This window comes from Rhineura floridana, chromosome 2, assembly GCF_030035675.1.
Source record: "Rhineura floridana isolate rRhiFlo1 chromosome 2, rRhiFlo1.hap2, whole genome shotgun sequence".
Classification (NCBI taxonomy): Eukaryota; Metazoa; Chordata; class Lepidosauria; order Squamata; family Rhineuridae; genus Rhineura; species Rhineura floridana.
Window position 1 is genome coordinate 193,184,307 of NC_084481.1, and position 21,417 is coordinate 193,205,723.

The 21,417-nt window shown below is 42.5% G+C and overlaps 1 protein-coding gene across 1 annotated transcript in view; it reads left to right on the plus strand.

The window, feature by feature from the left end:
* LRRC74A (leucine rich repeat containing 74A) overlaps positions 1–21,417 on the plus strand; it is a 41,186-nt gene that overhangs the window by 515 nt on the left and 19,254 nt on the right. The window contains exons 2-8 of the mRNA XM_061612812.1: positions 1,353–1,475; positions 2,227–2,402; positions 4,850–4,957; positions 13,323–13,419; positions 14,595–14,644; positions 18,003–18,084; positions 20,774–20,859. Of these exons, the coding sequence (XP_061468796.1) occupies positions 1,353–1,475; positions 2,227–2,402; positions 4,850–4,957; positions 13,323–13,419; positions 14,595–14,644; positions 18,003–18,084; positions 20,774–20,859 (722 nt within the window). The remainder of the gene's footprint in view (positions 1–1,352; positions 1,476–2,226; positions 2,403–4,849; positions 4,958–13,322; positions 13,420–14,594; positions 14,645–18,002; positions 18,085–20,773; positions 20,860–21,417) is intronic.

Here is a 21,417-nt window from a genome sequence, read left to right on the forward strand (position 1 = left end):
TTCCTTCTGGACCTCCTACTTGTTCTCTGTGTGTACATGGCCTGTCATACACCACTACTGTCTGGTGCAATTGGGGTCACTGTTGCGTTACTAGTGTTGAAGCAACATTCAGCTGCCAGTCCAATTGGCTTCTGAACATGCAACAAAATTTACTTAGTGGTCCCTTTTGCTTTTCAAAAGGGGGTTTGACCCTAGATTGCCTTGTTGGATCCTTTATTGTTTATTGTTTCATTTCATTTACTACACATTTATCCATTCCCAGCACCTTTGACTGGAAGTCCTGACCATTTTTAAATACCATTTCAATCTGAGTTGTTAATATTTTGCCCATCACACACTACCCTCTGGAAAAGAAAAGAGTCATTGGACAAAATGATAGTTTAAATATGAAGAGATGATTGAATGAAATGAGAGATACCCGTCAATGGCTTCAGCCCGCACTTTTTTTTCACGCATATCTATGCCTGAATGACTGAAGTGTGGATTCATGTCAAGCTTGGAGGTTGAATAACACTTAAGGAGGTTGCAAAAGTGCAGGTCAGTAACCTAAAGAGTGGAAGAAAGAGACAACACCTTGTGCAAAAAAAGAGATTGAACACAGTTTTTCTTTCCATTCATCTGGCAGGACAAAGTATAGCAACAATACCACTGGAGGCTCATGTATGGTTTGAGTTCTGTTAAGGGGCAGTTTTCCAAGCTCTGCTTCTGCCTAATTGTAAATAAATTATGAATTGGAAGCAAGAGAAAGGGTATCGCATCTAATGGCATCTAGTTACAAATCTTGCTTCCAATCCCTGTGCACAGTGGCATTCAAACCATAGAGAAGAACACAACACCCCCAGAGCTGCCTCCGCCTGATACAAAACACACCTGGAGTCTCTTCCAGTTAGTGGCTGGAAAGCAATGTGAGAAAGGGATGAAAGTAGTTGTCATCATTTTAGGTGGAGAGCCAATAAACTGTGGGGATGCAGTATTGTTAAGTGATTGTTAGTGCGAGGAATGGCTCACACTGTGAAATGGGAAAAGGGTGCCTGGGAGGAGCAAGAAGCCCATTTGAAAGGAGCAATGCTATATCCGCTGGAAAGTTAACATCAAAAGACAGCAAGTGGTTGAATCTTCTGGCTCCTGCTGCAGAAAGCAATCATTGGCCTGTGAGCTTTTTGGTGAGTGTCATGCACGCTGGAGAGAAGGGCAAAAGATGCAGATGGGATAGGAGAAAGCAAGCTATTTAAGTGACTCAGGTTCATGAATGGATTCACTGATGGGCAATTAGAGTTTCCTGTGTAGTGTATTGGACATATCATGGCTTTGCATTCACAGTTGCAGAATGAATGTACTTAATCTCATTCCAGATGAGAATGGCGAGATGTCAGAAGCCAGCACGTCTGCGGAGATGCTATCTCTTACCGAGCCCACTGACAAAGCAGAAGGGAAGCCAAGGGAAGAAAGTTCAGACACAGACCTTGAGATAGAAGGTGGACTGTTGACTATCTTGTCTTCCATCCAAACCTTCCCCCTCAGTCTCATAGTAACCTTGTCAGATAGTGATTTTCCCAAGGTCATTCAGTAGCGGTCTCCTTAAAAGTATGGGTTCTATTGCTAAACCTTCATTTTAGCTCACCAACGCAAAATGAAACACGAATCAGGCACAAAATAAACTTGTTAAAGTTATTTAACTGAAGGTTTGGGCTTGAATCCACAAAATGGTATACTGGAGCAAAAATCCAGTTTTAGTAGCACTTTCTTGCATGTGACTATTAGCCTCACCTGGGGATGCACAGAGACAACTGTATCAGGCATCCATCAAATAAAGTGAGGACCAGCTATGTGCCAGAATGCATGCCTACATCAGCCCTGCAATTGGATTTCTCTTTCTGTGTTTATTGGATTGGCTATGTTAAGTTTTCCAGAGCATAAATAAGACTTGGTTTGACTACAGATGCTGCATGTACTGTAGTGCAGACTTCTATAAAAGAAGGATAGAGATCCCTCTTTGTGACTTTATGATTCTTTGCTGGAGTCAGCATAAGGTCTGCAAATTTGTAAGGCATAAGGAAGAACTTTAGAGTTGCTCAATTGCCTGAATATGTTAAGGGTAACCAGTTTGCACTTTCCAACCTGTCCTTAAGAACTGTCCTGCTGAGTTCTAGGCCAGGACTCATCCATTTTCTCTGTAGTGAGCAACAGGAAAAATGCTTTGCCAATTAGACTGGTTTGCCTTTGCAGATGTTGAGCGATCATTTACAACCATAAAGGGTGCAGAACTCTACATAGAGGCTTGCAAGCTGGTGGGAGTAGTTCCTGTCTCATACTTCATTCGGAACATGGAAGAGCCCATCATGAACCTTAACCATCATGGGCTTGGACCCAAAGGAACCAAAGCCATTGCCATTGCTCTAGTTGTAAGTACTTAAGAACAATTTAGCCAACACTATTTCACATAAAGTCAGTATGTTTGGGGAGGGAGAAGAGTATTCTTACATATGGGAAGAAGGATAAAACTCTCATTGCTAGATCTGGTTAACTGTACTGCTTAGATGGCAGCTTCCCCAAGTCCCCAAATTTCCCCCTCATATTTAAATTAGAATTTTAATTAGAATTGGAATTACTTTAATGTTCTTTACAGCACAGTTGAATAAGGTAATAGTGCTATCTGCCGAATGGTGAAGAAATAATCACAAAGTGCTTTTCAACTCATTTAAGGCAGTTTCAGATGGCCAGTTTATTGAGCATTCTTTGTGATTTGTTTGCAGAGAGATTAGGGGAGACTAGAAACACACTCACTATTCTTCCAGTTCCAGTGCGTCTCCACCTCTCTCTGCTGAAAACCAGGACACACAATGCTAGTCAAACCCCCATCCCTTTTTATTGTAAAATCTGGTGGGAGCAGCTTGAGTGCATTTTTTAAAAATACAGCTTCAAAGAGATTTTGCAACTGATCAGCAGATCAACCCATTCTCTCTCCAGGTGAGGCTAATGGAAACACTTTGATCTGGTGACTAGTGTGTTCACAGCTTAAACTGCAACTACTTAATGAGCATTCATTCTGATTTGTTTGTGGGGAAGTTAGATGGCATTGTATCAAAACAAGTGTTATCCCACACTTTGCAGTGCATTTGTCTGAACTTGTGGGGAAGTGGGTTTGTTGCACAAGATCTCCCGATCAGCTATAATTGTGCAAATGTAGTTGAATCTCATCCCCAAATAGCAACTGTCTTGAAGAGCCCTTAGTATTGAACAACTAGCAACAAGCTCCTGTAAACAAGCCACAAAATCTATTAAGTGGTGTATTATGGAAGTGTCAATCACTCTGTTGTAAGATTCTGGTGGGCTTGTCTCTGGCCCAGTGGTACTGAAAGCTATGGGAGATTGCCCTGTTAGAGAAATTGACACAAAAATTGAGATCAGCAGATGGAACAAAAAAAAAGCCACTTTCATAGACCACTGGGCTCCTTTTATTGCCTTTTATTTATTTACATCAAAAGAGAAAAATCTTCAAGTGCTCAAGCCCTTTACCAAATTATAGATGGTCTGACGGATTTTGTATCTAAAGTTGGACATTGTGGTAGCCCATGTGTAGGACTGGGTGATGTCACTGGGGGCTTGAGGGATAGGGAATATGTAGTTGTTGTTATCTGAAAATGAATAAAAACAAAAATTAAGAAGTGTTAATCTCTCTAGAGCAACCTCAGCGGGAAACCTCAGTCTCATAGATCTAATGAGGCTTTCCAGGCTTCCCTGTTTGGCCTGTGAGGCTGTTTAGGCCAAGGTATGCTCCCCTGCCCTACCCCTTGATGTCATATATGACTTCAGGTGTGGGGCAGGTAAAGACACGGTTCCCTGATGAAAGTGGGACCCTATGCCTTTGTGAATGCTACCATGACTAGCAATCACTGTGCCTTGCAAGCCCTGACAATCAGCTGATCACTGATGCTTGCAAATTGCTGTGCAATTAGATCAGGGCAATGCAATACCTTAACATTCAGTAACTCTCTGTTCCATGTTGTTTCCCCAATCAAAACCTTAGTCCTGCTAGAGGAAAGATAGACACCTATGTAATACTTTTATCCCCAGCTTAGCCATGCTTCGGTGAGTATATGTGATTCTGATCAGGAAATTAGCATGGGGTAAAAAAGTTAAACACACACAACTGCCCCAATCTAATTACCTCAACCTGCTGTTTAAGCTTCAAAAACAATGGGACTAGTGTCCCTAGTCTCCCTTCTCACCATTTTCTGGGTGTAAGCATCTCTTAGTATTCGTCTGATGCTTCAATCACAGGAGGTTTCCATATTCCATTACAAATATCACCACATGAGGAAACTGTCAATGAAATGCAAAGATAGCTACACAGCAAATAATACCGTGTTGGGAACTCAACTCAGTAATATGCAAAGTTTATCACACAAATAAAGGCCAAACTACATATTACATTAGTTGTGTGGACACAAATAATGTGCTTCATTTTTAAAGTTTTAATAGCAGCCTCTTTGGGGGGAGGTATGGGGAGGGTTAACACTTTTCTCCCCACCCCTGCAGTTCTGTTTGAAAATCCTCCTGCAAAGCTGCTTTTAGTCCAAGGGGATAACTTCCACTGGTGCCAATAGATCTCTTCCCCCGGCTGCCATTTAAACTTGTAAAAATGAAGGCTGTTAACTACACTCATGCAATTAATGTAACGTGTAGTTTGGCTCTAATGTTAGCTGGCTTGGCTTATATTTCTTCATGTTTTTGTGATGGTGAGTTGTGAAAATTAATATTTAGGGCAAGCATAGAATGTACTATGCCTTTTCTGTCGGTCCATTTAACTGATTGTCTGAAGTTCTCTGTCCCTCTTTGCATTTTTTAGTCCAACACCACCATCACTCACTTAGAGTTAGAAGACAACTGGATTCTGGGCGAAGGAACCACATACCTGGTGCAGATGCTGCGAGAAAATTGCTACATCCAGGAGATGGTATCCAATCTTTCCCTGTATGGAGGGTGAAGGGACTTCCTTTATTTGACTATTTCATTATTTTTGTATTAATTATTATTCATAGTATTGATTTACAAAGTGTTTTACAATCCTTTTCTTGTTTATCCTTGCAAACTATTCATTGATATTCTCATTTCACATTGTTTTATTATTATTAAATTTAAATGTTCAAAGACTCGGGTCTGAGATCCTAGAAAACCACTAGCATCATATAATAGTAGAGTTGGAAGAGGCCTATAAGGCCATCGAGTCCAACCCCCTGCTCAATGCAGGAATCCAAATGAAAGCTATCAGAGTAGACAGCACTGGGCTGAATGTAGCATTGACCAGCTTCAGGATTTGGGATGTCCTTGAGAAAGAGATAATTGGTATGCTCCCTTTTCTGGTGGTGAGGGCCAGAGCAGAAGCTGCATGTGAACCTAGAGACCAGCCAAGAGTCCTCTGCACAAATGCCATATAATAAAGCTAAGCTCCCTCACAATCATTTGTAAACTAATATTAGCTTTCCATAATGTAAGTATCATTGCCCATATCAGTACTGCCCATAATAGTGTCTTTACCCAATCTCTTGAGCTTCATGTATAAGTTCACTCCTTAGAAGTCTGCATCAGTCTAGAATAATACCACACTCTGGGCCCATATTCACATGCATCTGAAAATCCCCAGTTTATCCATATATATACATTGGAAGTGTGAGGGGGGAATTCCACCCATTTGTCACCCTGTTTAGGAACACAAGTTATGGCTAAAATATACATGATGTTAAATAACTGAATGCAATTAATTTTTTTTCAAATGTAAATATCATCTGGAAGTAGGGAAGAGCTACATCAGAACAGCACGGGGGGCGTGGAGGGTATAAACCTTTTTCACCTGCTATGGTCTCACCATAAATTGTTCCCCCCACTCAGCATACACTCATCGCTACTTGCATTAGGAGAAAAGCCTCCATCAATGAAGACCTGATGCAAATAGCAGCTGGGAGGGGGGATTTTTACCTTGGCCACTGCAGGGCAGAAGGGTTAAGCTTCCCCTCCCCACACCTTGCAGTTTCAGTGCACAGTCACCTTGAGATGCTGTTTACATGTGAAAAAATATTCACATTAATTTCACTCATGCAATTAACATCATGTCTCTTCTGGTCCTTGGTTACAGGATATGGTGTAGATAACCCACATTATGGAGTTTTGTCACAAAGCCAACTGTGTGATGACATTTATAGTGAGAGACCACCTTCAATTTTGTATTTAACTCTTCCCTCACTATGCACAAAACTGCCTTGATTCTAAAAACTACATCCAGTGAAGCAGTCCTGTTTAATTAATTAGCCCCAAACCCAAGCACAGCCTTTCTTTTTCCCCAGTGTAGACTTTAGGGATGATTTTTGTATTTATGACTATTATTTCCCTCATCAACCACTCCACATATTCCATCTGCCAAAATCCTCAATATTGTTGCTCAGATCAGTGGACAGAACTCTCATTCTCTCACTCAAGATAGCTCATAACCTTTAACTTCTCCTGTAGTGGGGTTTTAGCTGTAACCAATGAGCCATGTGAGTTGGCTGATCAAGGCAGGGCACTGTTGTAGGTCACCCTGCTTTATGCTTTCACTCCCATTCTCATTCACTTGAATTAAGATAAGCAACTAACTCTAATAAGCAAACTAGCTCTAATACAGCAAGATAAGCAAATACAAACACATGCAGGTGCACTGATACAAGCTATTCTTTTATGAATTGAATAATTAGCCTTTCTACTACAGCTATATGTGGTGATGTCTAATATGGCCAGAGCTTGGAAGTAACTAGTTACAAGTAACAAATTACTTGTAATTCATTACTCTTTTGAGTAACAAGTGGGTAATTCCTTTACATTTTGATTGTAATAGAACTAGGAGTAATTTTACTACTTTTGTAGAGTAATTGTACATTTCCAGAATTACTTTTGGGCACTACTTGGGGGGGGAGCAGGGGACGTCTTCTGCTCCTCTGACTTGTGGATGAAAATCATGTGCCTCAAAGTGGGCTTCTGTGCAGTGTCACTCTTTCATCATGCTCTGTGGATGGACAGGAGGTGACGAGGGAGGAGGCGGAGAGTGAGACAGGGTGGAGTGGAGAAAACAATTATTTAAAAAAACAGATAGTGGTGGTGAAGAATGGAGTGGAGGGAAAAAGGATCCGGAGGTCAAGAACATGGATAAAGGAGGAGAAGGAGGCAGCAGCAGAATGGAGATAAAGAACTGTGGAGGTGAAAGATGACAAAGCGTGTGTGTGCATGTGTGTGTGTGTGTGTGAATACTGTGTTTGCACTTGGCACACAAAGTGGCCTCCACCACCCTCTCTGGCTACTGTGCTGCATTTGCAGTATTTTAACATTTTTTCATCACAGGGGAAAATGTTTGCTTGAGTGAGTGTCCCTTAGTTGGTGGCAGGGCAGGGTCCGGGAGGTGGTTAAGAGACAGAGATTATGCTGGCTGGCTGAGTGGGAGGGTTGCACTTTGTTTGACATGCAAAGATCTGAGTAGTGGCCTCAGCCTCCCTCCCCACCTCCTTTACCAGCAGAGAGACCACCATTGCTATCTTATGAATACAAATAATTATTCTACTACCTCTGTATGTGTTTGTTTATTTTTAATGTTGTTTTAGGCTACTTAGATGTGCAGCAGCCAAGGCCAGCACCTTGCAGGCATTTTTTAAAGTAACTGAAATGTAATTGTAGTGATTACTTTGGAGGAAAAGTAAAGTAATCAGTTACTTTCAGAGCAATTGTAATTGTAATGGTAATTACTACTTTTTTGGGTCATGCAACTGTAACTGTAATTTATTACTTTTTAAAAGTAATCTTCCAAGCTCTGAATATGGCTAATATGGATATGCAGAGGTATATAAGGATAGATAAGGCAATAGTGCACTTGCCCCGTGTCACTGCAGCTCAAGCCAACATACTGGAACCACTCTCATCTGCTCCCCCAAATAGGTTGTTATGATAGGCTCCTCCATGCATCGAAATTGTGGGGTGGAAAAGCAAAGAACTGGCTGGTACTAAAATATCTTAGGTTATATTCAATTGGTGCTGTAGTTGATCATGTCAGTGCCCCCCTTAATGAAAGAGAAGGGGAGATTATATTTGCTTATTTTCCCTCCCAACCCTGCAGAACTGATTTTCAAGGGGGCTGGGGGCTGTAAAAGAGAGGAGAAAAATGGCCTCCTCTCTTCCTCTGTTTGCTGAAGCAAAAGCACTAAACGGTCCAGAGTTGGATTCCACTACTTATTTGCATTTAGCACTTGTCCTTCTAGGAGGAAAGTTTGGCAGGGGAAAAACAGCGTTCACCTTTCAAGATAATAAGTTATCCACCGACATTATTGGCCGATACTTCTGACAGTTCTTGCATTTTCCATGGGGCTGTAAGATACAATTTGCAGCTCCATAATAATGTGGGAGCATTATACAGCCACAAGAGTGGCTGTATATTATAGTGAGCGGGTAGTCAGCGGGAATTTTTCACATTCCGCAATGTTAAATGGAAAATATCCCCCCATGCCATTCTGAGGCTTCCCATAAGCTCATTTCAAAACAAAACCTTACAAAACTTATAGTTCTGAACTCAGAAATGCTTGCTTAACAACCCTGTCAATTTTCATGGTGATACACAAAACAGTCAGAGAGAATCAAGAGTTCAAAGTCTAAAAAGGGAGAGAAAAACCTCAGAGCCCTTTTGGACTTTTTTCTGCGACTTCTCATAATCTGTTGAAATTAATTAAAAATCAGCCATGTTCACAGAGTACCTGTAATCCTAATACTGACCTTGCCCCATACTCTGACCTTCATCTACTGCAGTTTAAAAGTTAAAAAAAATGCCTGGTTGATTTTTAATTAATTTAAGAAATTTTGGCTGGAAGCCTATTATAACGTGGGGCATGCTCAGTAAGGACCAACTGTCAGTGTTCTAAAAGCCTCACAGCTGCTGGGCTTGGCTAATAAGAGGGCCACACCCACACCAGGCTTGATTTCACTTGAGACAGTCATGGCTTCCCTCAAAGAATCCTGGGAAGTGTAGTTTGTGAAGGGTGCTGAGACTCCTATTCCCCTGAGAGAATGGTTAACAGCCACTCTTGATTGAAGGTCTGTGAGAGGAACAGGGCGTCTCCTAGCAACTCTCAGCACCCTTCACTAACTACACTTCCCAGGATTCTTTGAGAGAAGCCATGATTGGCTTTGAGCCATGGCTTTGAGAGAAGCCATGATAAATTGTTTTAAATTGTTTTTAAAAGATGTGTTTTTAAATTTGTATATTTATTTTTAATGTTTTTAGTTATTGTAAACCGCCCAGAGAGCTTCGGCTATGGGGCGGTATATAACTACACTAAATAAATAGATAAATAAATAATGATTGTACAAAGTGTAATAGAGGCCTGGTGTGGATGTGGCCAGGGACAGCTTTGTTTTAAATTTGGGTGGGAGGTAGGGTTGCCAGGTTCAGGGCCTAAGACTGATCCTGTATCTTTAGGAGAAGAGAAAGTCAGCCAAGTGCCGGTGTTCTTGCAACATTGTAATGGGAAAAACCAAAAGGTAGAATTGTCCCTTTCCTCTGCCCAACTGTGAAAGATACAGAAGACGTCTTGGCTGGCAGGCCCAGCCTGGTCAGTTTTACCTATCCTAATCACGATTGCATAGGAGTATATCCGATTCAACTCAATAATCATACAAATGATCAGACCTGCCTTTTCCCTCCTTCCCCTTTCCTCTCCCTTTCTCCTCCCCTCTTCCTTCTTCCACCTTCCCTGCCCACTCCATCCCTCCATCCCACCCACCCCAATCAGTTTTATCTATCCTAAGCATGATTGCACGGGAGTAAATCCCACTGAACTCAATAAACATGTAAACGACCACATCTGTCCTTCTCCCCTCCCCCTCCTGCCTGCTCCCATCCCAGTCCTCCCCTCTGCCTTTCCACCCCTCCCTCCTCCCCCTCCTCCCTTCTCCATCCCCTGTGGTCAGTTTCACCTATCCTAAGCATGATTGCCTGGTGTGTGTGTGTAAATCCCACTTAACTCAATAAGCATGCAAATGATCAATCCATTCTCAGCAAACTTGCACAGGATCCCATATCTTACCTCCCGGATTAAAAAACAGGGAAATTCACTAATAGGCAAAAAAACCTTGCGGTTTAAGAATGTACCTATAGCCCACAGATATTTCTACCAAACTTTAAAAAGCAGGGAAATTGGGCAGCTATAGTGAATGCACCAGGGCAGCAGGAGACCTGAACTCATCTCTGACATATTGTACTGCCCTACAAAGTCATCAAAATGCAAACCCAATTTGGGTTCATCTTTCACAGTCCAATCCACTTCCTGTGTAGCTTGGAAGAATTTGGTAACATGTGCCTCTGAGCATATGGTGAGTGGTGGCAACACCTGTAATCAGCCCAAATAATAGAAAGAAGATATGTCCTGTGCTGATTTTGTTTTAGCTGGGAGGAAGCAACATTATTAAGACAGTTGATATCGTTCAGATGGTCACTTTAAATATGTCTGATTTACTTTGCAATTTTAGTGAAGTTTTCTATAGGAAATCATTTTCTTCTGCTTTTGTTTCTATGAATATGTGAAGTACAGCAACACTTTGCAAAATCTATACTAAAAAAACTCCAAACATAATTGTGGAATAATGGCACTGACTTCTGCAAAATAGTATCCAGTGGACCTCAGAAGTGTCTCAATTTGCACAAGATAAAACAGTGGGAGGTGAAATATATTCTAGCAAAATTCTAGGTGTGCTCTATGTTTTTAATTGATCGTGAACACCTTACCTTAAATAAAGTGGTTTAAACATAGCAGGCTGAAAACATGCATCTTCTTTTTTCCAACAACGAGAGTCATTGCTAAAGTAGCAGCATATTGGAATCAGTCTGATTTTACATTAAACTGCAGTTTCAGGTCCAACTGTTAATGCACCCAAAATAGAAATAGACCATACCCTCCAGTTTGAAACAAAAAAGGCTATCTTCACCATCATATGACATTGACCAATAAAAAGGCTTTGAAATTAATAAAAATAAATTTGACACAGATTTCTACGATGAATAATGAGGGAAATAAAATTTTCTAGTTTAGATTCTCTGTAGGAACATTAGTAACACAGGAAAGAATCAAAGTAAGAAGGACACCAACAAACATACAAAAATATAATTCTCCATCTTTGGAGATGGCAGGTGTTGCCACCACTCACCATATGCTCAGAGGCAGATGTTACCAAATTCTTCCAAGCTACACAGCAAGTGGATTGGACTGTGAAAGATGAACCCAAATTGTGTTTGCATTCTGACAACTTTGTAGGGCAGTACAATATCTCAGAGAGGAGGTCAGGTCTCCTGCTTCCCTGGTGCATTCACTATAGCTGCTCAATTTCCCTGCTTTTTAAAGTTTGATAGAAATATCTGTGGGCTATAGGTACGTTCTTAAACTGCAAGGTTTTTTGCCTATTAGTGAATATTGTTCTAGTCTGGAGGATTGTATATTATATACAAGTCCAGTGCCCTTTTCTCACTTCTCCTCCATCCTAAACTGGATTAGGAATAGCTTCTATAAATGTCAATTGATGGCAACGGTAAACCAATTAAAAGCCAGCTTGAATACATTCCACAGAGGCAAGAGATAAAGCTTTTACTGGACTGTGCCACTTTATGCTGCAGATGGGAGATTACATTGCATGTTTAGATGATAATGCAACAATAACAGCTTCAATCCCTGCATGTGAAAGTTTAGTATGTGAAGAAGGCTAAACTATTCTGCAGCAAGAGTACACTATTTCCCACCACTGAACTATTCTCTTTCACATGCTAGTCTCTGTGTGCAGAGAGGGCTTCTCCATCCCTTTGTTTAAGATGCGGGAGCAGTCAGTCAGATATGCAGCCCGTACCTGCAGCCTGAAATGGGATAGTTCAAGGAACAAAAAAAGATGATAGGGCCCTAAGAGTCTAAGGGAAGGAGAAATGTAACCGTTGCATGATTCTTTTTCCTGATTTGCCTTAATGAAAAGTAGCTGCAGAAAGTTGAAATCAGGAGAGGAGAACTTGGGGGGGGGGCTGCTTAGTTCTTTCCCTTCCTATTATTTGCTCACCAAATATCACCCACCTGGCTGGAAAAAAAATACTTTTCCACTGAGAGGGAAAAAGCAGTTGGGGAGCGGGTTGAGTAAAAAAACAGCCAGGTAATGGTTAAACACTCCCCACCCCCTCCTTGCTGCTCTTCTGCTCCTAATCACAAACTCAAGAGATTGCTTTTCAGTACGATAAATTTGCATTAAATCGAAGTGGAAACTGGCCCATTAGGGCAAGTGGGGTGCTGCCCCACCAACCTTAGTCTGCCCTTAGCTAGCCCCCACCTGTCACCTTCTTACTTACAGCCAGTCCAGGAGGTGGTACCACCTGTCAACGTCTCCTCCTTCATCTCAGTATTGCCACTGTAGAACTCCGCAAAGAGAAGGATGGGGGCAAACCCAGAATTGGTTGACTGTGCCTGTCATTGGCTCTGGTTCCATCTATTGTTGACCTCTGTGCCTTCTGCCCTACCAGTCCTAATGGGGACCAGCCACCATTGTTGCATCTGTCTGTATGTTACATGTGGTTTGTTCCTTAGAAACATTCCAGAACTGATGAAATTTGGAGTTGGGATGGACAAATCTGTCCATTTCTGGTCTATGTCACTTTTACATGTTTTTCCCATTGTTACCTGTTCACATGTTGTTCTGTTTTCCACATTAATTAGTGATTTTAAACATTCTTCTCAAACATATGTATTTAAAATACTTATATTTTATTTGTGTATATTCTTCTAAAATACACATTTAAATTTGTATGTTGAGATATTTAAACTGCTGAGAACTGCATTACAGTGCAAAATCAACTAACCAGGTCTGAGCAGTATGAACTGGTTCACTCAGTAAATTTGCAAAAGTCAAACTCAGCCTTCCCCAACCTGGAGCCCTTCAGATGGTTTGGATGACAACATCCTTCAGCCCAAACTACTATAGTCAGTCACCAGGGATGATATGAGGTGTAGCCTAATAACATCTGGAGGACACCAGGTTAGGCACAGGCTGGTCAAATTCCTCAAACATCCCCTCTTTCAGGGGTAGCCAACGTGGTGCCCCCAGATGTTGTGGGACTTCAACTAACATTATTCCCAGCCAGCATAGCCAATTATCAGGGATGGTGGTTGTTGGAGTCCAGCAACATCTGGAGGGCACCATGTTGGCTACTCCTGCCTTATTTGAAAGTTTCATCCTTTTAAGGTTTTTCCCCCCTCTGCTTTCCTATACCTTTTTTCCTTTCATTTCAGAACATTTCCAATAATCATCTGAACACAGATGGAGCTGAAGCTATCTGCAGAATGTTCTTCAATAATATTTCTAATATCCGGGCTATTCAGCTGGCAGGTCAGTTTCCTACGCCCATGAAAAGTGGAACAATGCAACAATGCTGATATTTCTGAATATCCAGAAAAAACCTTAAAGGAGCCTTCCTCAACCTGGTGCCCTCCAGAAGTTGTTGGAGTACAAGTCCCACCATCTCTGACCATTGCCCATGCTGGCTGGGGTTGATGGGAGGTGAAGTCCCACAACATCTAGAGGGCGCCAGGTTGGAGAAGGCTAGGTTAAAGGATCTTGGATAGCAAAGCTGGGAAAGACAATTGCCTGAAGCCTTGAAAAGCTGCTTCCAGTCAGAGTAAACTATACTGGGATTATATGAATCAATGGACTGACTCAGTATCCTTATATGGTTTTTGGTTAGAGATAGAGTCAAATGGGACCTCCAACAAAATCTTGCAGTCTGGAGTGCCTCCTATCCAGCCATGCCCTTTTCTAAAGTACCCCATTCTGTTCCTCTCCCCACCAGTTTTCCATTCTCTGTCTGTCATTCAGGATTCTGTGCCGAATGAACATGCTCAGACCGTATTAGGCTGTTACGGGGTCCCCTACCCTCTTTTATGAATATTTTTCTATAGATGTTTTGCACTTGGAACTCCCCCAAGTCTGCTGATGCCTCCCTCTTGTGTGAGGATAGTGTGCGTGGGGTTGTTTTTTTGGCTCCATAAGGATCCACAATCAGAGAATTAGTATAAGAGATGTGAATGTGGACTACATGCATGTTCTTGAAATGCAGCTACCCTGAGTAATTTGGATTTCAAAAGTAGGAAATATGTAAGTGCTTTGCAAGGGGACATAAATAAGGATGTGAAAGTAAAAAGTAAATGATAAGAAAAATCTTATGGCTTTGCTTTGTTCTGCATTGTTTTGACATATGATTCCAGACGTTCCTCCTGACTTCTCAGGATACATTGTAATATGCTCTCTGTGTCTGGAGGACACACCACACAATTTCCATGACTGAAAACTGTACATACCTTGTAATGAGTGACACGTTCAAGCAAGGCTATGGTACACTTACGAGGAGAAATTCAGCTCCAATTGCAACTTCCAGCCATGCACAAAAGGGACATGTGTACTTTGCATGTGTTGTACATACGGTTTTACTACATGGAAGTGAGATTCATGTAGGTAATTGACTTGTATGTAACGACCCTCTGTTACCATCCTCTTTTCCTATTCAGGAAACAACTTTAGGGAAGAGTCAGCACTGTATTTTTCTGAATCATTAATGGTGAGTAACTTGCCAGTGGGGGAAACTGTGGAAGTCTGGAACAAGAAGAGCTAATACATGTGCATAAGGCTACAAATGAAAGATTATGATGGATCGTTTAAAGCAGGGGTTGGGAACCTGTGTCCGTCTTGCATATGACAGCCAATGATCCTTCCAACAAATTTTTAAAAGAACTATTTATTTATTTATAAACATATTTGCATGCTGCAATTTCATTTAGAAACAATCAAAGAGGTTTAAAACAAAAAACTGTACAATAAAACCCATTTTAAAATACAGTAAAATTGAAGGTTAGCTATTGCAAAACAACATATTGATTGCCTGCATAAGCCTGGCAGAACAGAAAGTTTTCTGCAGGTGTTTGAAGGTTAAAACAGAAGGCACCTGCTGAATCTCTGAAGGCTTGATCTTGTGTGGATGTTAGATGAGCCTCACTCACTCAGGGGAAGACCAGCGCTGGTCCTGCAGATTATCTCAGTGATCGAGCTGGGATATAAGGGTTCAGGCAGTCCCTAAGGTACTCTGGGCATAAGTTGTTCAGGGCTTTGTAAATTAATACAAGGATGTTGAATCTGGCTTAGTAGTAGATGGGCAGCCAGTGCAGATGTTTTTAATAGTTGTGTCCCATGTTGTCAGTTATGTGCCCCATCAGTAGTCTGGCTGCCACAGTTTGCACCAGCTGAAGCTTCCAAACCAGGCCCAAGGGCAGCCCCACACAGAGTACATTGCAGTAATCCAGTCTCAAAGTTACTATTCAGGAAGAGCAGTTAGGGGAGACTGAAGCCAGGAGTGCAGGACTGGATGGCTGGGGGCAGTTGAAAGAGATGCTGCTTCATGCCTTATGTCTGCTCAAAATTGCTCTCCCCAAACTTCATTTCTTCACATGGGGGAAGGATGAAAAGTCCCTGCCTTTCCCTGCTTTGCAGATAGAAAAACTGCTGTTGGTGGGAAGTTCTGAGCAGGCAAATGGCAGGAAAGGAAAGGGTTAAAGAGCCTCCCCCCCCCACTGTTCACCTGATTTCAGCTTCCCATGGATGCTTTTCAGTTTTTTTAAAAAAATGGTTATGAGGAAGGTTAATGGAACTTTTTCTCATGTTTAATATGGCCCTAAGAGAAAATAGGGGTTGTCTAGGAGGTGCAGTGGTAAGCAGTAGCATAAGATGTTACATCAGCTACAATGACACAAGCCTGTGGTTGCTGTGAAACAACACTAGAGGATTGGGGAGGGAGTACCATAGGATCAGAGGATAAGAGGAAGAAAAAGCAGAGGGGCGGGAGACAGAGATTTTCCTTCATACTATATTGCCCATGTTCCTCTCAAGTAAATATACTCACTACTGTGAATAAATAGCAAGAACTGATAGCACATTGAATTGATAGCAAACTGATTCATCCCACCCTTGCTCTGTTGTGGCGAATGAATGCCTTTGGGCTTATTAGTGGTTATTAAAAAAAAATTAATGTATTATTTTATATGTTATGCCTTTTTGGCTTTTAACCTTTCTGTAAGTCACTTAGAAACTCTGTTACAGTAAGCAACTAAAATATCAGATTAATAATATGTAGCTGGCTGCCACAACTCCCCTCCTAAAAGGTTCAAACGGTGCATTGCTGAACAACCTGTTCTCAAGTAAATATAGTTTATGTAGAGTGACTGTCGAGACTTTGGAACGAGATCCTGAAGACGAGGTGGGAGAGAGTGGGGAGGGGGATTTAGAATTCCAGGAGTTGCAACTAGGGAGTGAAGAGGAGGGGGGAGAGAGAGAGATGTTTGCAGTAAGAGACCTTGGCATTCCAACCGCCGAGGACTCAGCCCAGCCAGTTCTCACGCCTCCTTTCGAGCAGTGGGGAGGGGAGATGGAAGAGGAGTCGAAGAGGATACGTAACCCCTCCTCAGCCCGGCAGCCCCCGTAAAGAAGCCGGTGTCCAGTTTCCACTCACCCGACCCCCCCCCCGCACGGGATAGAGACGTCAGTGCTTCAGAGAGAGAGGAACCCCCCTCCCCTAGAGCTCGCAGACGGCAAAGGAGGGAGGAACAGAAAAAGGCGGAGGGAGGGGGATCTCTCCGAAGGAGTGCAAGGCTTCGTGACCACCTCCCTCCTTCATAAGGGGTGGGGAGGCGGGAAAAACTTTGCTCTGTCAACTTTCTTTCAATGCTGCAGGAATAGGCACTTAGGAAATCTAGTGGGTTAGATTAGAGGCTTACATGAAGCGCAGGAAATTCAATGTGGAAATTTCCTTAATAAAGAAAGAATTGATCACACCCTCGAGTTCCGTTATTGCCCCTCACCCTGGGCACGACAGTGACATGCAGGAAGAACCACAGGGAAAGTGGGTAACATTCTGTAAATTTGCCTAGACATCGAAGGAAAGTTAGTACCTCTTTCACTGCGGTATTCATTTTTACTTCCCCACCTTCAAAATCCGGAAGTCATAATCGGAGACAGAACTTGGGATACGGTGTGGACTGAACCGGACGTTGAGAGTAGGTTAACATAAGAAGAGATCTGCGGGAGAAGACCAAAGGCCTGTCTAGTCCAACCACTTGCTTCCCGTAATGGCCAACCAGATGCCTTTGGGAAGCCCACAAGCAAGACATGAGGCAACAGCCCTACTATTGTTGTTCCCCAGCAACTGTTATTCAGAGGCATGGCGCCTATGATTCTGGAAGTGTATCCTTGTTCTGGGGCATAATCTACAAAACACAGCCAATGAGGGCATACCCAGGGTAGTAAGCAAGAAAGTTTCTCTTTCAGTCATCCTTTTGGGGGTCTAAATAAGGATGACTTTATTGTGTAGCACAGTGAAGATGCCACATCAAGATGCAGATTGTGTGGTAAATTCATGAATGGTGCTCCTCTAGCGGTGAGTATGAGGGAGGGAAGGGTTATAGAAATGAAGCTTCTAAGATGGTGCCATATCCATGTGGGCATTTCATATATATGCCCTAGTGTGGTGGAATGCACATATAGCACCACTTTGAAGATGGCTAGGCTCTATCTCCACTGTCGGAGACAGTAACTCTCTGAATGCCAGTTGCTGGGAATCACAGATGGGGAGAGTGCTGCTGTGCTCAGGACCAGCTTTCAGGTTCCCCTAGGCATCTAGCTGACCACTGTGAGAACAGGATTCTGGATTATATGGGACATTGACCTTCATCCAGCAGGCTCTTCTTATGTTCTTATATCATTATTTTTATCTTAGAGGAGTAGGTTGATGCACACCACAACTTGTCATTTATGTGTGTGGGGAGCAATGATAACTGGATTCCACATCAGGAAGCAGGAGGTCTAAGCCCAGTCCTTGGTCTGAAAGCTGTAACTGAACTCATAGGTCTGTGCACTGTTTTTCTCCACAGGTCAATTACAGAGTGATAGAGCTGGACCTCAGCCACAATGAGTTTGCTGACAAGGGAGGAGAACAGCTGGGACAGATGCTGGGTAACCTTGTTCATAATTTCTACGGCATCACCAGGGTCTATTGAGTTATGCGCTCCCCACTTTCACAAGCAAGGAGAAGTTCCAAGGGGCAGCACTATCTGGGATTGTTGGGTTTCCTTTTGGAAGAGAGATCACTGGAGGCTTATGCTGCTTTTGTAATTGTTAGCTTATTTACTAATATGCAGACACAGCATAGGTAGAGATTAGCAACATAAGCACTCCTAACAGGCAGCAGATCTGCTACCCCCCCCATTCAGCATTTATTCTACAAGCAGCCTATCGTACAGTTCTGAAGCAATGGGTTGATAAATGGATCATAACAATTTGTTTTTAAAATGTAAGAATTATTACTAAAAAAAACAGGGAAGGCCAGTATAGCATGCATGTATTTAAACATTTCTGCCCCGCTTTTCAATATAAAATTCCTGGTAGCTTAGAATATCACTTAACTGTGTGAACCTAAATATGCTTACTCAGGAGTAATTCCTACTGAGTATGATGACACATGCATAAATAAATATATATAGGATGGCAGCCTAATGATACAATCCTATATAGCCTTACTAGGAAGTAAATCCCACAGAGCAAAGTGCGAGTTACTTTTGAAACACCTGGGATTGTGCTGCAAAACAGCTAAGATATAAAATAGTACAGAAGCTAAGAAACTGTCAGTGCAATCACGTGCTTGTCTCCTCAGAAGCAAGTCTTAAGAAGATTAATGGGACTCCCATTAAGTCTGTATAGGACTGCAGCCTGAATTCCCCACTTTGTTTCTGGTCACTCTCACTCTCAGTCCCTGTTACCTTCTGCATGAAGCATGCAATAATTCTGATCTACCTTAACAATGTTGTTGTAAAACACAGCAAGGGAATGTATTCTCTGAGTATTGCAATGCAATTCTCCAGTTAAGTAATGTATACCAAAATGCTAACACTATATATATATATCACAGACTGGTGTGGAAATGCAGAGAACTGAACTTAAGTATGGAAAAATGAGAAACTGAGACTAACCAAAGTTGACAGATTCGTCCATCCCTGGGGATAACTCTGCCCCAACAGAGAGAGACCAAGGCTAACCTTACCAAAAAAAATCAGGCAGTAGATTCCAAAGGAGACCCTAAAACCTGCTTCCAGTCTTCCTTCTGTCAGAGGCACAGCAACATTATTTGTTGCTTCTGGAACAAATGAATGTCTAATGCTAACATTGGGAATAACACCCCAAGCTGCTAAAATATTTCCATTTTAATAACATCACAGTCTCGTAACGTTCTTGTAAAAAAACAATCCCCAAATCCCTCCTCTCACTCATTTTTGGTGTTCACTGCTGCTATAAATGACCATTATGGGATTTCTAACCAGATAAGAGTTTCCTTGAAATGAGAGTGAAGCACCCCCCTTAGTAGCAATAATATTTCCATGGAATCATTTCAGCTTTGCCAGTGTTTTTAACCTGGTATGAAGGTCAGCTATGTCTGCAGAAGGCAGATAAATTCATCATTGTAATGAGAGACAAAGGGGGGTGGATAGATAGACAGACTGATATACTTTGCCTCGGTCAATATCCTGCTTTGAAACACTGTCCTTCTAAACAAGGACACTACACCAATATAGTGCTCTCCACATGCTCTTAGACTCTAACTCCCATTAGTCCTAAACCCAGCCAGCATGGCCAATGGTCAGGGATGGTGGAAGTTGTAATTCCACAACATGTGGAGGACACCACATAGGCTACCCTTGTTCTATAGCAAGGCAAGGCTGGGGGGAAGCTTTTGGGAATGTATTTCTTCTCTCAGGTCTCTTCCACCACAGCTAGCAGAGGCACAATACCATCACAGAATTATGATCGTCTTAGAAACTCCCAAATGTATCTTTTATTTATGTATATGTCTCTCTACATCACTTGTAAAAATACTTTAGTTGCCCTGATCCTAATAGGATGATATGCTAATATTCCTCCCCTTTGAGATCTAGTAAGTGGTGAAGGGGCAGTCCACCACTTGAATGATGGGAGGGAAAGGAATTGTGTTTGACATGATGCCCCACAGGATCCACATCCTCTAGGGTCAATTCTCACTCCTTGCCAATACTTTAATAGACAAAGGGACAGGAACATCTTGCAGCCAAAAGGCTCTTTTGAAGAATGAAATTGGGTATATACTGCGTACACACCATACCTTTAAAGCACATTCAAAGCACATCCAAAGAATCCCAGGGACAGTAGTTTACCTTTCACAGAGCTACAGTTCCCAGCATCCTCGACAATCTACAGTTCCCAGGATTCCTTGGGCAAGAGGATGTGCTTGAAAAGGTATACTGGTAACAGCCCCATGTTATGACAGTGGCATAATTCCCATGGGCATTCTGGGGGTGAGGGAAGAGAGAGAGATGGCTGTCCCCATTGGTTGCCTCCATTCGTGGGGCAGCAAGACCTCTTTCCTTTACATTAAAAGAAAAACCCTCAGTCCCCTCGTATTTAATGGTAAGCCACCACCAACCCAGAAATTCTTAGAATTCGCCTCTCCCCTAAATATTAATCCCACTCCCCTTGAAACGTAATGAAAACCACTGGGCCATGCTAATTATAATAGTGTCAGCCTGGGATTGTCACAGCTCCACTTCCCCTCTCATGCCTTCAAAGAGCCATTTCTTCCCTTAGCAAGTTTTTCTGTTCTTTTCTTTTCTGTCAGCCAACAATGAATCCTTGGAGATTCTGAACCTGAGCTGGAATCACCTGCGAATGAAGGGGGCTGTAGCCCTGGGTGCAGGCCTCAGGGTAAGCATCTGTCTGCTGCTGCTCTTGCTAAGTCTGAGGGCAACAGCTTCCCTAACTGAGCTGACTGAGATAGTCTCGGAGGTGTTGTTGGGATCCCCTAGACTTTTGGTATTGGGGGATTTCAACGTCCATGCCGAGGCTGTCTTATCTGGAGCAGCTCAGGACTTCATTGCCGCCATGACAACAATGGGGCTGTCTCAATTTTCTACTGGACCAACGCATGTGTCGGGACACACTCTTGATCTGATCTTCGCCACTGGACATGGAGATAGTGATCTGCAGGTGGGGTGTTTTTCATCTACCCCATTGTCATGGACAGATCACCGCCTGCTGAGATTTAGGCTTACAGCGTCCCTTTCCCTCTGCAAAGGTGGGGGACCTATTAAGTTGGTCCGCTCCCAGAGACTAATGGATCCTTTGGGTTTTCAGAAGGCTCTGGGAGATTTTCCGGCTGATAAGACTAGTGCTCCTGTCGAGGCCCTGGTCGAACTGTGGAATACGGAAATGACCTGGGCTGTTGATACGATCGCTCCTGCGCTCCCCCTTCGATGTAGAGCT